We start from the raw sequence: 14,925 nt of genomic DNA, 5'->3' as shown, positions 1-14,925 counted from the left end.
CCCCAAAAAAGGACGGGATAATTTAGCTGTCCATAAATAGGTTGGGCTGAACGGGACGTGGTGGCTCAGTGGCTAGGATGCTGAGCTTGTCGATCAGGAAGATCGGTAGTTCAAATCCCTAGCACCGCGTCACAGAGTGAGCTCCCGTGACTTGTCCCAGCTTCTGCCAACCTAGCAGTTCGAAAGCAGGTAAAAAATGCAAGTAGAAAAAGAGGAACCACCCTTGGTGGGAAGGGAACAGCGTTCCGTGGGCCTTCGGCATTGAGTCATGCCGGCCACATGACCACGGAGACGTCTTCGGACAGCGCTGGCTCTTTGGCTTTGAAACGGAGATGAGCTCTGCCCCCTAGAGTCAGGAACGACGAGCACATATGTGCGAGAGGAACCTTTACCTTTACTTTTAAATAGGTTTGGGAATTTGCAACTTAAGAAAGTCATTTGTTCTCAGTTGGGAGGGTTCTTCCCTCATAGGTTTTGAGGGGGTATTTGTTTTATTAAAAGGGGAAAAAAATACCACTGGGAGATTCCACTGGGTATATTTAGATGCTTACCTTAAAAAGCAACAGGGCACTTTTAAAGTTTTGGCAGTTATGTCTGGAGGTTGAGCTAGTCGGGGGGGGGGGGAGAAGGGAGGGCAGGCAGGAAGAGGGGTTGGAGATGAAGGTGGTGGAGATGGATGGAAGGATGGTATGTATGTATATATGTGTGGATGGATGATGGAAGGATGGAAGGAAGAAGGGATGGATGACAGAGGGAGGGAGGAAGGGAGGAGGAAGGACAGTAAAATGGCTAGAAAGGGCAATGGAGATGGATGGAAGGATGTTGGGATGGATGGATGGATGGATTGATGGATGGATGGGGAGGGAGGGATGTCTGAATGGGAGGGAGGGAGGAAGGACAGTGAGATGGTTGGAAAGAAGATGGAGAGGGATGGAAGGACAGTGGGATAGAGGAAGAATGAATGGACAGTGAGACAGAAGGATGGAGGAAGGACTGAGAGAGCTGGAGAGGGTGATGGAGATAGAGGGAAGGTCAGTGGGATGGAGAGATGACTGGATGGACAGTAAGTGGCAGGGAAGGGTGGGGGGGACAGTGAGAGACTTGAGATGGACATGGAGATGGATGGAAGGATAGTAAGAGGGATGGATGGACGGACGGATGGGACACTGAGATGGAGAGAAGAGGAAAGAACAAAAGGGAAAGGTTTCAAGATGGATTGATGGATAAACAGTGAGAGGGAAGAACAGATGTAAGAAAGGCAGCTGAGTTGACCTTGGGGGTCTCCCCCCATAATTAAACCACACTGTTTTCTGGCCGTTGCTTCCTTTTTTGAAAAAAAAAAAAAAACCATGTTCTTTAGAAATTTCCAACTACTCCGACTGGCTGGATTAAAATGAAACCACAAGCCGTTTAAAACACGTCCATCGCTGTGTCTAAACCATGGAAATGCAGGAAGAAAATTCCTCAATAAATGATCCAAGGGTCAGATTAGAAAAGGAGGGGGGGGGGAAGAGCTAGCCAAAATAAAGAAGGCAAAAAAGAAAGCAGTTTTATCCAGCGGATCGTCTCCCGTTTGAAATCGGAAAGAGTCATCCTATCCCGCAACGCAGAACAATTTTTAGAGAAGAACAGTCAACAAAGCCCACGAAAATCCTCACTTGCAGCCACCTCTCCTCCACATCCCCTTGTAACAAGGCTTCGCTTTATATAAAAACCCCTGTTTCCCCCCCAAAAGAAACATTAATTTCTTGCAAAAGAAATCAAGACCCACAAAGGGAGGCCCAAGCATTCAGATTTACAGATTTTGGATCACGACTGTTTTTTTAAAAAAACCTGCCATTTTGAAGTGAAGACCATACGAAAACATAGCGAAGACTCGGCCAAGTCAAACTCAACTCTAAGAGACATTTCGGGGCAATGCTGTAGAAGAGTGGCTTTGAAGTGGTAATGAACTGGTTTTATTTTTTTAAATTACTGATCAAGGATCGGGTGTAGGTTTATCACAGATCAGGCGCTGAATAAGAAGATTGTTTCAAGAGCGATCCAATCTAAAATTAAGAAGAGGTTTCCTCACACTGGGGAACGTCTCCTGCTTGAGCAGGGGGTTGGACTAAGACCTCTAATATAGAATAGAATAGAGTAACAGAGTTGGAAGGGACCTTGGAGATCTTCTAGTCCAACCACCTGATCGGGCAGGGAACCCTACACCACTACACACAAATGGATACCCAACATCTTCTTTAAAACTTCCAGTGTTGGAGCATTCACAACTTCTGGTGGCAAGTTGTTCCACTGGTTAATTGTTCTCACTGTCAGGAAATTTCTCCTTAGTTCTAAGTTGCTTTTCTCCTTGATTAGTTTCCACCCATTGCTTCTTGTTTTGCACTCAGGTGCTTTGGAGAATAGCTTGACTCCCTCTTCTTTGTGGCAACCCCTGAGATATCGGAAGACTGCTATCATGTCCCCCCTAGTCCTTCTTTCCATTAAACTAGACATATTCAGTTCCTGCAACCGTTCTTCCTATGTTTTAGCCTCCAGTCCCCGTCCAACTTTATTATTCTGTAACTATACATAACTGTCTTACTCACAGCAAATGACTCTGGGTGGTTTATCCCTTCCTTCCTCTCTCCCTCCCTCCTCCCACCCTTCCTTCCTTCCTCCTTCCCTCCCTTGCCTTCCTTCTTCCCTTCCTTTCTCCCCCTTCCTTCCTCCCTCCCTCCTTCCCTCTCTCCCTTGCCTCCCTCCCTTTCCTTCCTTCCTTCCTTCCTTCCTTCCTTCCTTCCTTCCTTCCTTCCTATCTTCTTTCCTTCCCTCTTCCTTTCTCTCTCTCTCCCCCCTTCCTTCCTTCCTTCCTTCCTTCCTTCCTTCCTTCCTTCCTTCCTTCCTTCCTTCCTTCCTTCCCTAAATTAGAACTTTACAATTTTCTCCTAATCTCTCACACTCTCTCTAAATGTTGACCAAAGCCAACCTTGGCCAAGGCCAAGCAACCTTGGTCGTTTTAGCTGTTCAATAAACAGCCCCTTCCAAACTCCTCTCAACAGCAAGAACAGAAGCAACTTTGTGTAAATATGGGATGCAATGGTGCACATTTTGTAGTCTCCTGCTCCTGCGTTGAGAAGAGACTCGTTTCTCTGAAAGCTTCCTCACTTCTGACCTCACTTCACAAGGCCTCTCCTCTAGAGCACTGTGATGTTCAGGATATTGCTGTCAGGGATGGCAAAATATTGCTCTCAGGAGGCATCCTGTCAAATATCTTGAAAGCAAATGGAAAAACGATTCCAGCACTTTTCATACAACACACATGATGTATCCCACCGCTCTTGTTCCTTAAGGAGCAAATGTTATTTTGGGCCACTTCATGGGAAAAAACAGACAGGGAAGCTATCAAGAACATCCCTGTTTGCAACCAGGGACAAGAGGTTACACCTAGTTGTCCTTCAGGAAGCTCCTAGGTGAGACATCTTCTCCAGACATGCAGCTGAGTAATGGCAGAATAGCTTGGATGAAACCATCACTGGAGTTCCTCCTCCGGGAAATCATATGATGGTTTCTAGTCTTCAGAAGTCCTGTTTTTCTCCAGAGCTATATGCATATCCCTCTCTCTCTCTCTCTCTTCCTTAGTTTTCCTCCCAACCACATGGGAATAGGCTGGAAGGAGGCAGAATGACCGATCCAAGGAAGAAACCATGGCTGAATGTGGACTTAGGTTTTCACTGTCAAAGACCAACAACCTTAACCAACACACCGTAGAGGGATAGATCACGTCTAGTTTCTTCATGGATCTTTCTTAATCCATAATATCCCTTGTGAGAAATCCCAGGGGTGTTTATCTCCTCCCACCGTTGAAATAACCCCTGCTAGAATTTGATTTCAGGAATGCATGAAACTGGTACGGTAGACGCAGCTTAAGACAGAAGGAAAATAGTTCTATTCCTCCTTCACTTTTTGAGCCAAACGGTTTGTACACCTCTGCGTCGTGGCCATGTCCCTTCCTGTCTGGATCTTTGAAGGTCACGTCAGATCCATATTATGATCAATCTATCTCTATCTACCTGTCAGAAAACTGGATACTCTTGGGTCAAAAGTGACCTTCAGTATCCATAAGGATGTTTACCATCCCTGGATGGTAAGCTTAAGAATCATGTTATTTCTTTGGCTCGTGGCTTGTCCCGTGAATATTTGAGGTGGCGTGGAAGAGAAGGAGAAGGTCTTGTCGTCCAAGGGAAAACTCATCTGAAAAGAGCATCCCAGACCAACTCAAACCAAAGCAGTCCGAAAGAAGATTCACCCAGCGGCCGATCCAAGCGAAATAGACCGCAGAAATAAAGAGCAGCGGTAGCAATATTAACAGAAGCACAATACAATGCCATTAAAAGCCGGAGTTGTAAATAATACGAATTGTAATAAACGCAAAGCGATGTAGCGGTGGCCACTGTCGTTAATATGATTTGCTGCACCCAAGGGTCAGAGGCCAAAATCTCTCTCTGCTACCCAGGACCTTGAGGAAAGTTTTCGACCCTGCCCAAGGGTAATCCCCACCTCCCGCAATGAGAACATCCTTCTGGTCCATGGGCTGCCCCAACAGAGAAGGTGTCAACACGCGAATCAGCAGAGCGACCTGGTTCTCTTCTAGCTCCAGGTCACAACAGCGGCCGGACGGAGGTCTTACCTGGCCAGGGGCTTGGTACGGGAGGTGATCTTGGTCATGATGGTGCTTCCCAATCTGGGGGTGGCCACAGCGCGGAAGGTCCCTTCCCAAAACTTCTCAAACAGCTGTTTCTCGCCTTGCTGTAGGCTGGCCATGTCGCTGAGCTCTCCCTGGTGCTGAAAACGCTCCCCGCGTGGACATCCAGGAAGGGCGCGTGGGGTTTCTCGGCGCCCGGAGGAGGAAGAGGAGGGGGCAGGATTGAGACCCTGGGTGGGGGACTCCCGAGGAGACGACCCTGGAGGAGAAGGGGGGCTTTTCCTGTCTCTCGATCCAGCTACGGGGCTACCTTGACCGAGGCGTTTTCTTCCTTCCTTCCTTCCTTCCTTCCTTCCTTCCTTCCTTCCTTCCTTCCTTCCTTCCTTCCTTCCTTCCTTCCTTCCTTCCACCCGACGAACAATTGAGGGGACGCTCAATTTCCTCCTTCCTTTCTTCCTTTCTTTTTTCCACCCCCTTTCTGTCTTTCTCCTCCCTTCTCCTCCTCCGTCTGTCTCAGGAAGGGACACAAAAGACAGGCGCGCTGCTCGCTCCGATTGGCATCACAAAAGATGCGTCCCTCCCACTCCCCCTCCGGAGCGAGGCGGTGCCGAGGGTGGTCGTGTGCTTGTCAATAGTTTGGGAGGGGAAGGGGGCGAGGCGAGGGCGCTGAGTCAGAGCGGAGGACAGAATTGGGGAAGGGAGGAGACCAAGGCGCAGAAGCCTCTCCCCTCCCAGCTGGCTGCCTGGGCGCGCACAAAGGCACGGGCCCTGAGTCCTTTGGGAGAAGGGCGGCATATAAATCCAATAAAGAAACAAACAACAAACCCAGGCGAACACGTGGAGACCCACTTAAGTCCGGAGCAGAGGGAGAGGAGGAGGAGGAGGAGGAGGAGGAGGAGGAGGAGGAGGAGGAGGAGGAGGAGGAGGAGGGAGGACTTGGGCAGGATGAAACCATCCAGATTCGCCATCTCGTGGTCGAGTGAAGTGGGAGGGGGGGACAGCAGAGCTGTTTGTGGGCCCCAAGTCTTGGCAACTTCCCCACACAGTTAGGAGGGAGGTACACACACACACACACACACACACACAAATACTAGCCCAGCCAATTTGTCAGCTGCCAACCAAATCCGCTTTCTCCAACCTGCTTCTCTCTGGTTGGGAGGAGTGCCAACTGTCAGCCCCTTGAGCTAAGAAGCTCTGGCGGGTAAGGGAGAAGTCTCTCTCTCTCTCTCTCTCTCTCTCTCTCTCTCTCTCTCTCTCTCTCTCTCTCTCTCCCTCCCTCCCTCCCTCCCTCCCTCCCTCCCTCCCTCTCTCTCTCTTTTCCCTTTTCTATTCTATTCTATTCCATTCCATATTCTATTCTATTCTATTCTATTCTATTCTACTCTACTCTACTCCACTCCACTCCACTCCACTCCACTCCACTCCACTCCATTCCATTCCATTCTGTTAAAAGTTGTGCCTATAAGCATACCAGATAAATCGGGCAGTAGGGAATTGCTATGAATTAGCAAGGCATGGTGTTCTTTTCAATTCTCTGCCCTCTTTTGTGTGTTCACTCTCTCTCTCTCTCTCTCTCTCTCTCTCTCTCACACACACACACACACACACACACACACACACACACACACTGGATTTCACCCCCCCCCCATTAACCACAGCCTCTTCCGGAGAGGGAGCTGGAGTCCCAGCCATCAGAAACGGTGCCGTATGGACTTATCTACCGTATCACAACTCAGAAATTGTCCAATAGGGAAAGAGGTTTTGCTGCAGAAGGTAAATTCAGTAAAAAGGAAAAAAAAACACCCTTATCTTAAAATCAAAGTAGTTCCTAATGCCGCCTCTAGTTTCTGGGGATTTAATGCTCAAGCTCATTGCCTGCTGCTCTTTTTCATTAAATAAATTTAAATTAAAAGAAAAGCATTCGGCTAGCCAGGGTCTGCGCTACCTGTGAAATGATAATCGAGATAAATTTGAAGCACCGTTTTTTGCTCCGTTGCGGGGGAAGCTTTGCCCACCAACGGTTGATCATAGCTCTTGCTGTCAGGCAACTGCTCTGCGTTGTACATTTTATTGATTGGGTTTTTATTGGTCAATGACCAAAATAAAGTTCTGTCTGTCGAAATGCTCTATTAAATTGAGGGGACACACCTCCCAAATTACTCAGAAAGCTTTCACTTAGATTAGTTTTAATCTAAGCCCCCCCCTCTCCCCTCCGGCTGTCTGTTTGAATCAGTGTTGACTTCTGACAACTGCCTAGCAATAGCAGTAGTACTTAGACTTATATACCACTTCCCAGGGCTTTTACAGCCCTCTCTAAGTGGTTTACAGAGTTAGCACATTGCCCCCAACAATCTGGGTCCTCGTTTTACTGACCTTGGAAGGATGGAAGGCTGAATCAACCTTGAGCCGGTCAGGATCGAACTCCTGGCAGTCGGCAGAGTCAGCCTACAATACTGCATTCTAACCACTACGTCATCATGAATAGATGGATGGACGGATGGAAGGAAAGAAGGAGAGAGAAAGAAAGAAAGAAAGAAAGAAAGAAAGAAAGAGAAAGAAAGAAAGAGAAAGAAAGAAGAGGGAAGGAAAGAAGGAAGGAAGGAAGGAAGGAAGGAAGGAAGGAAGGAGGAAAGGAAGAGCAACGCAATAGCACTTTAACTTAAAGTAAATACCAGTTTACAGCACTTTCCCTCTAAGCATTTACACAGTCAGCATATTGCCCCCCAACAATCTGGGTCCTCATTTGACCCACCTCGGAAGGACAGAAGGCTGAGTCGATCTTGAGCCAGTCAGGATTGAACTCCTGGCAGACGGCAGAGTTAGCCTGCGATACTGCTTTCTAACTACTACGCAGGAAGGAAGGAAGGAAGGAAGGAAGGAAGGAAGGAAGGAAGGAAGGAAGGAAGGCAGGCAGGCAGGCTGAGTCATCCTTGTGCCAGTTAGGATCAAACTGCTGGCAGTGGGCAGAGTTAGCCTGCAATACTGCATTCTAACCACTGCACCACCACGGAAAATGGTCCTAAGTCCTTTTTTTCAGTGCTGTTTTAACTTTGAAACGACACTAAAACGAACTGTTGTAAGTCGGAGGGGCTACCTCTAATTACTTAATATACAGTCCAAGTCCCTGGATCGTATTTTCTCCTTTTGAATCCAACCCGGGTTATTTTCCCTTACTAAGGGATTGTCCCAGATGGCAAAAATCTAAGTGGTTTGCATTTCTAGGGCTCTTCATGCTTCTAACTGGGATTTGCAAAGATGGTTCGCCATAAAATAAACAGAGAGGACAGGAATGATGTCAGAATAAGCCTCACAACAGGCACAAGTGGTCCCCCCCCCCAAATCTTAACAGTCAGTTATAGAATGACAAAAACCTTCCAGATTTAGAGGCAGGAGGTTAATAACTAGGACTGGGGGTGAATTTAGAGCCAAGAGAACCTCAGCTTGCTGAAGGAGCAAAAAGCTAGTTTAAGCTGCCAAAATCTGATATTAGCAGAACTGACATTCCTTGCTCAACCAGGACAATTAAAGACCAAGCTACTGCATCACACAATCGGCTAAGCTTGGTTAATGTGACATTGGTTGTTTCCCCTTCTCCACTCCTGCCCTTGGCATTGTGTGTTGTGCTACTGCGGGCCGATTAATTTATAGGGCAAGATACTTTATGAACCCAGAAAATAGCTTTATTTTCAATTGCTTGGACGAGCTTCCTATGGAAACCCAGAAGTTAGTGTTCAGCGGAAAGAACTAACAGATTTTGCATGGCGTTCTGACAAACAATGGCCAAAGGTGAATATTCAGGACTTAAGAAGCAGGGTGGAAAACCCATTTAAAAGAGAGAGGGAGAGGGAGAGAGAAACAGAAAGAAAGAAAGGGAGAGAGGGAAAGAAAGAAAAAGAGAGAAAGAAAGAGAGAAAGAGAAAGAAAGAGAGTGAGTGAGAAGGAAGGGAGGAAGGAAGGAAGTTCTCAGTCATCCATGGTTGTTCCAAAGGCTCTTTTTCAAAAGGCAACTGGGCTTTCTTTGAAGAGGTGTTGCTTCTCACCCAAGAAGCTTCTTCGGTTCTCTCGGAAGCTTCTGGGAAGAAAAATCAAAGAAAGTCCAGTTGCCTTTTGAAAAAGCACCTTTGGGACATCCTGAGACTGGATAAAATCCTTGAAGCGTTCTTGATTCACTTGGTGGTTCCCCACCGTCTCCTTCCTAGAGCTGAGAAAAATGAACTGAGCCCAAGTCGCTCACCCAGTTTCGTGCCCAAGGCAGAATTAGAACTCCGGATTTTTCTCTGTTTCTAATCCGATGGCTCCAACCAACCCCATGCCAAATGGGTCCTGGGCATTAGACGATGGGCAGTCCTCAAGTTACAACCCTTCATTCGTTCGTTTGTTCAAAGTTACAACTGTAAAAATAAAATTGGAAGGAACAAGAACCGAAGGTTAAATATCCAGAGGCTTAAAGAGAAAATGGCCAGGTGAGATCAATGGTTAAGTGCGCCCTCTGGTGGATTTTGGAAGCATTAAAAATAAGGTGGTGTGTTCTTTTTATATGAATGCAACTTCTGTTCCATGGGTTGATTGTTTTCCCTGTCAGGAAATTTCTCCTTATTTCAAGGTTGAATCTCTCCTTGTTCAGTTTCCATCCATTATTCCTTGTCTGGCCTTCAGGTGCTTTGGAAAACAGCTTGATCCCCTTCCTCTCTGTGGCAGCCCCTCAAATATTGGAAGGCTGCTATCCTGTCTCCCCTGGTCCTTCTCTTCACTACACTAGCCATGCCCAGCTCCTACAAGCAAACGTTCATCGTATGTTTTAGTCTCCAGACCTCTGATCATCTTAGATAAATATCAGATCAACAGCGTTGGAAAGGGACCTTGGAGGTCTTCTAGTCCAACTCCCCGCCCAAGCAGGAGACCCTACACCATTTCTGACAGATGGCAATCCAGTCTCTTCTTGAAAGCCTCCAGGGATGAAGCTCCCACAACCTCTGAAGGCAACTTCCATTCCATGAGTTGATTGTTCTCCCTGTCAGGAAATTTCTCCTTATTTCCAGGTTGAATCTCTCCTTGTTCAGCTTCCATCCATTATTCCTTGTCTGGCCTTCTTCAGGGGATTTGGAAAATAGCTTGACTCCCCTCCTCTCTGTGGCAGCCCCTCAAATATTGGAAGTCTGCTATCCTGTCTCCCCTGGTCCTTCTCTTCACTAGACTAGCCAGGCCCAGTTCCTGCAACCGTTCTTCATTCTATCCCTCTGTTAATGCAGCCAAAGATGGAGTTCTATTTTTTTTATTATTGTCTGCACATCAAATGCTAAACCTTACCAACATTCTCTCCCCCATCCAGCCGCCAAAGATTGACCCGAATTTAGCTTGTTGCGTAATTAAAGCCACAAATCCTTAAATAAGGACCAATTAAGCACCTCACGCGTTGTGACTGTCTGTGGTGCCACCGGGTCTTCTCGGTTGGATCACGAGTTTTTAAAAAATCTGAGGTAGATCCTAGCAACGGCACAGTCCTTTTGTTACTCAAGGACAAGCGAGACAATTCAAAAGGCAAAAAAATATATATCTCCTGCCCGTCTAGTGCACACATCACTCAGGGGGGGGCTATCCATCATGGTTTGATTTGCATAGCTCTATTTTTTTATTTATTTATTAGAAAAAGATAGCAGCCTTGGGCCTGATCAAAAGGAGGAAACGGTTTCAAATGAATTGGAAGAAAGTGATCTGGTCTCCTTTTTGAATGGCCCCATGCTGAAAAGTGATCCAGGGTTTGGCTTGAATAGAATAGAATAGAATAGAATAGAATAGAATAGAATAGAAATAGAAATAGGAATAGGAATAGGAATAGGAATAGGAATTGGAATTGGAATTGGAATAGGAATGGAATGGACTAAGAAGGAAGGAGAATAGAATAGAATAGAATAAGAAGGGAGGAGAATAGAATAGAATAAAAAGGAAGGGAAATAGAATAGAACAGAATAGAATAGGATAAAATAAGATAAAATAAGAAGGAAGGGGAATAAAATAGAATAGGAATAGGAATGGAATAGAATAGAAATAGGAATTGGAATTGGAATTGGAATAGGAATAGGAATAGGAATGGAATGGACTAAGAAGGAAGGAGAACAGAATAGAATAGAATAGAATAGAATAGAATAGAATAGAATAGAATAAGAAGGAAGGAGAATAGAATAGAATAGAATAAAAAGGAAGGGAAAGAGAATAGAACAGAATAGAATAGAATAAATTAAGATAAAATAAGAAGGAAGGGGAATAAAATAGAATAGGAATGGAATAGAATAGAATAGAATAGAATAAGAAGGAAGGAGAATAGACTAGACTAGACTAGATTAGAATAGAACAGGAATAGAATAGAATAAGAAGGAAGGAGAATAGAATGGAATAGAACAGAACGGAACGGAACAGAACAGAACAGAACAGAACAGAATAGAATAGAATAACAGAGTGGGAAGGGACCTTGGAGATCTTCTAGTCCAACCCCCTGCTCAGAGGCAGGAAACCCTACACCACTTCAGACAAACAGTTGTCCACCATCTTCTTAAAAACTTCCAGTGTTGGAGCATTTACAACTTCTGGAGGCAAATTCTTGTTCTGTTCCATGGATGGCAGAATTCTCGTCCAGGTAGTCCTCGGCTTATGACCATAATCAAGCCCCAAATTTACATCCCTAAGTGAGACATTTGTGAATGACTTTTGCTCCATTTTACGACTTTCCCCACTGCAGTTGTTAAGCAAATAACCTGGTCCTTAAGTGAATCTGGCTTCCCGGCTGACTCTGCGTGTCGGAAGGTCACACGAGTGGATCACACGACCCCGGGACACCGCAACCGTCATAAACACGAGTCAGTTGCCAAGCATCAGAAATTTGACCATGAGGATGCTGGTCTTATGACCATAAAGTCATAAGTATGAAAAACGGTGATAAGTCTTTTTTTTTTCCAGTGATGTTGTAACTTTGAACGGTCACTAACAGTGGTAACTCGAGATCTACCGGTGTTATGAAGCTATCAACACACCACACAGGAGGGGAAGGGATATTTCCGGCGAGCAAAATTATTAGGAAAGGTGCTGAAAAAAAAAAAACATGAAGCTCTTTTTCCAATTCAGCTCAGCAGATTAATTTTATCTCTAAGTAGCTACTCGGGGATACCAACTGCTTTATGATATTGCTGTTATAAAAATTCTGCTTTATGCTTTGGGTACGTGGTGTGTTTACCTGTAAGATTAGACAAGCTTTTGAGTGCATAGATATTTCACATCCTGTGTGTTTCCCATCCACCCACCCACCCCGGAGGGAAGGCAAGGCCGTTGGGATTGTCTCAAGTGGCAATCTAGCCCATAATAGTTTGAGTATTGAAAGAAGGGTTAACCCAGTGGAGGTACTAGAGTCCGTAAGGATTACAGCTGGAATTAAGGGGGGAAAAATAGGCATCAAATTGAAAAGATGTCTCAGAGCTACAGGTCCCACTGGGTCAGTCTCAACTGGAGATTTTTTTTGGGGGGGGGAGTGGAATTTTGTCCTTAATATTGGCGGAAAACTACACCCACCATCTTGAACTCCTTGGAGGAAAAGCTAAATAAACAAAGGCATTAGCTGTCCGCAGATTTTAAAAAAAAGATTAATCTCTGGAAAGAGTGCAGAGAAGAGAAACAAAGAGGATTAAGAGACTGGAGGCTAAAACATAGGAAGAACGGTTGCAGGAACTGGGTATGTTTAGCTTAAGAGAAAGAAGGACTAGGGGAGACATGATAGCAGTTTTCCGATATCTCAGGGATTGCCACAAAGAAGAGGGAGTCAAGCTATTCTCCAAGGCACCTGAGGGTAGAACAAGAAGCAATGGGTGGAAACTAATCAAAGAGAGAAGCAACTTAGAACTGAGGAGAAACTTCCTGACAGTTAGAACGATGAATCAGTGGAACAGAAGTTGCCTCCAGAAGTTGTGAATGCCCCAACACTGGATGTTTTAAAGAAGAGATTAGGCAGCTATCTGTTTGGATGGTATAGAATTTCCTGCTTGAGCAGGGGGTTGGACTAGAAGACCTCCAAGGCCCCTTGCGGCAAATGCCACCTTTGGCTGGCCGCAGAGTGGGGAGGGAATGGAGATTTTACAGTATCCTTTCCCTGGAGTGGGGAGGGAATGGGGATTTTGCAGTATCCTCTCCCCGGAGTGGGGAGGGAATGGGGATTTTACAGTATCCTTCCCCTGGAGTGGGGAGGGAATGGGGATTTTGCAGTATCCTTCCCCTGGAGTGGGGAGGGAATGGGGATTTTACAGTATCCTTTCCCTGGAGTGAGGAGTGAGTGGAGATTTTGCAGTATCCTTCCCCTGGAGTGGGGAGGGAATGGGGATTTTGCAGTATCCTTCCCCTGGAGTGGGGAGGGAATGGGGATTTTACAGTATCCTTCCCCTGGAGTGGGGAGGGAATGGGGATTTTGCAGTATCCTCTCCCTGGAGTGGGGAGGGAATGGAGATTTTGCAGTATCCTTCCCCTGGAGTGGGGAGGGAATGGGGATTTTGAAGTATCCTCTCCCCGGAGTGGGGAGGGAATGGAGATTTTACAGTATCCTTCCCCTGGAGTGGGGAGGGAATGGGGATTTTGCAGTATCCTCTCCCTGGAGTGGGGAGGGAATGGGGATTTTACAGTATCCTTCCCCTGGAGTGGGGAGGGAATGGGGATTTTGCAGTATCCTTCCCCTGGAGTGGGGAGGGAATGGGGATTTTACAGTATCCTTCCCCTGGAGTGGGGAGGGAATGGGGATTTTGAAGTATCCTTCCTCTGGAGTGGGGAGGGAATGGGGATTTTACAGTATCCTTCCTCTGGAGTGGGGAGGGAATGGGGATTTTACAGTATCCTTCCCCTGGAGTGGGGAGGGAATGGGGATTTTACAGTATCCTTCCCCTGGAGTGGGGAGGGAATGGGGATTTTGAAGTATCCTTCCCCTGGAGTGGGGAGGGAATGGGGATTTTGAAGTATCCTTCCCCTGGAGTGGGGAGGGAATGGGGATTTTGCAGTATCCTTCCCCTGGAGTGGGGAGGGAATGGGGATTTTGAAGTATCCTCTCCCCGGAGTGGGGAGGGAATGGGGATTTTGAAGTATCCTCTCCCTGGAGTGGGGAGGGAATGGGGATTTTGAAGTATCCTCTCCCTGGAGTGGGGAGGGAATGGGGATTTTGAAGTATCCTCTCCCTGGAGTGGGGAGGGAATGGGGATTTTGCAGTATCCTTCCCCTGCCATGCCCACCAAGCCACTCGCACAGAATCAGTAGTAAAAAAAAATTGAATTTCACCACTGCTCTGGACGGGGTTTTTTTGCAAACAAATCCCCAGTCCTTTAAAACTGTGGTGGTGGGGGAATGGGTGGGGGGAAAGGGAGAGATAGAAAGGAAAACGTCGCTTCTGTTTCTCCTGGCAGCTCTCTGCCACCAAATAGCTTTCGGAATGGGAAGCCCATCAGTTCTCCAGGTTTTTAAAGGGCACCTTTCAAAATAGCTCAGGAAGCGATGACTGTTTTCAAAACCTAATGGCTGCCCACTAAAAGCTGTTATTATCTGGCTGCGGATCCGTCGTCATTGGGGGGAGAAAAATATATATGCCAACGTTGCTGGTTTGCAGAAAACACTGGATTCAGCATGTCCCCGAAAGGGGTGTGTGTGTGTTTGTGTAGGGGTGTGTGTGTGAGAGAGTAGGGGTGAAATGCTACTGGTTCGGGCCACTTCACCTGAACCGGTAGCAAAAAATACTTTAAAAAGTTAAAGAAAAACAACTTTCCGATGATTGCACGTCGCACAGCTGATCTTCGGAACTTTTTTTCAACTTTTTAAGCATTTTTTTTTTACTACAGGTTTTCTGGAAACTTGGGGGTGGGGGTCCATTTTTGCTCCCAGCAGGCTTCCCCGCTAGGCCAAAAATGGGGGGTGCGGTGTTGAAAAAGAAAGAAAGAAAGAAAGAAAGAAAGAAAGAAAGAAAGAAAGAAAGAAAGAAAGAAAGAAAGAAAGGGGATTTTACAGTGTTCTTTCCCTGGAGAAACAAAGAAAGAAAGAAAGAAAGAAAGAAAGAAAGAAAGAAAGAAAGAAAGAAAGAAAGAAAGAAAGAAAGAGATTTTGCAGTGTCCTTTCCCTGGAGAAAGAAAGAAAGAAAGAAAGAAAGAAAGAAAGAAAGAAAGAAAGAAAGAAAGAAAGAAAGATGATAGATAGATAGATAGATAGATAGATAGATAGATAGATAGATAGAT

General features: G+C 46.1%; 1 protein-coding gene across 1 annotated transcript in view; it reads right to left on the bottom strand.

The window, feature by feature from the left end:
• The window catches only part of SRRM4 (serine/arginine repetitive matrix 4), a 72,092-nt gene extending 67,086 nt beyond the window's left edge, over positions 1 to 5,006 (bottom strand). Inside the window, exon 1 of the mRNA XM_081966282.1 lies at positions 4,670 to 5,006. Coding sequence (XP_081822408.1) covers positions 4,670 to 4,803 — 134 coding nt within the window. The 5' untranslated portion in view covers positions 4,804 to 5,006. The remainder of the gene's footprint in view (positions 1 to 4,669) is intronic.
• Between the last annotated feature and the right edge of the window lie 9,919 nt (positions 5,007 to 14,925).

The sequence above is a fragment of the Natrix helvetica genome (genome assembly GCF_964273705.1).
Source record: "Natrix helvetica genome assembly, chromosome: 14".
In the NCBI taxonomy this organism is placed as follows: domain Eukaryota; kingdom Metazoa; phylum Chordata; class Lepidosauria; order Squamata; family Natricidae; genus Natrix; species Natrix helvetica.
The sequence above is the reverse complement of the archived record's forward strand: the minus strand, read 5'-3'. Positions and strand labels throughout refer to the sequence as shown.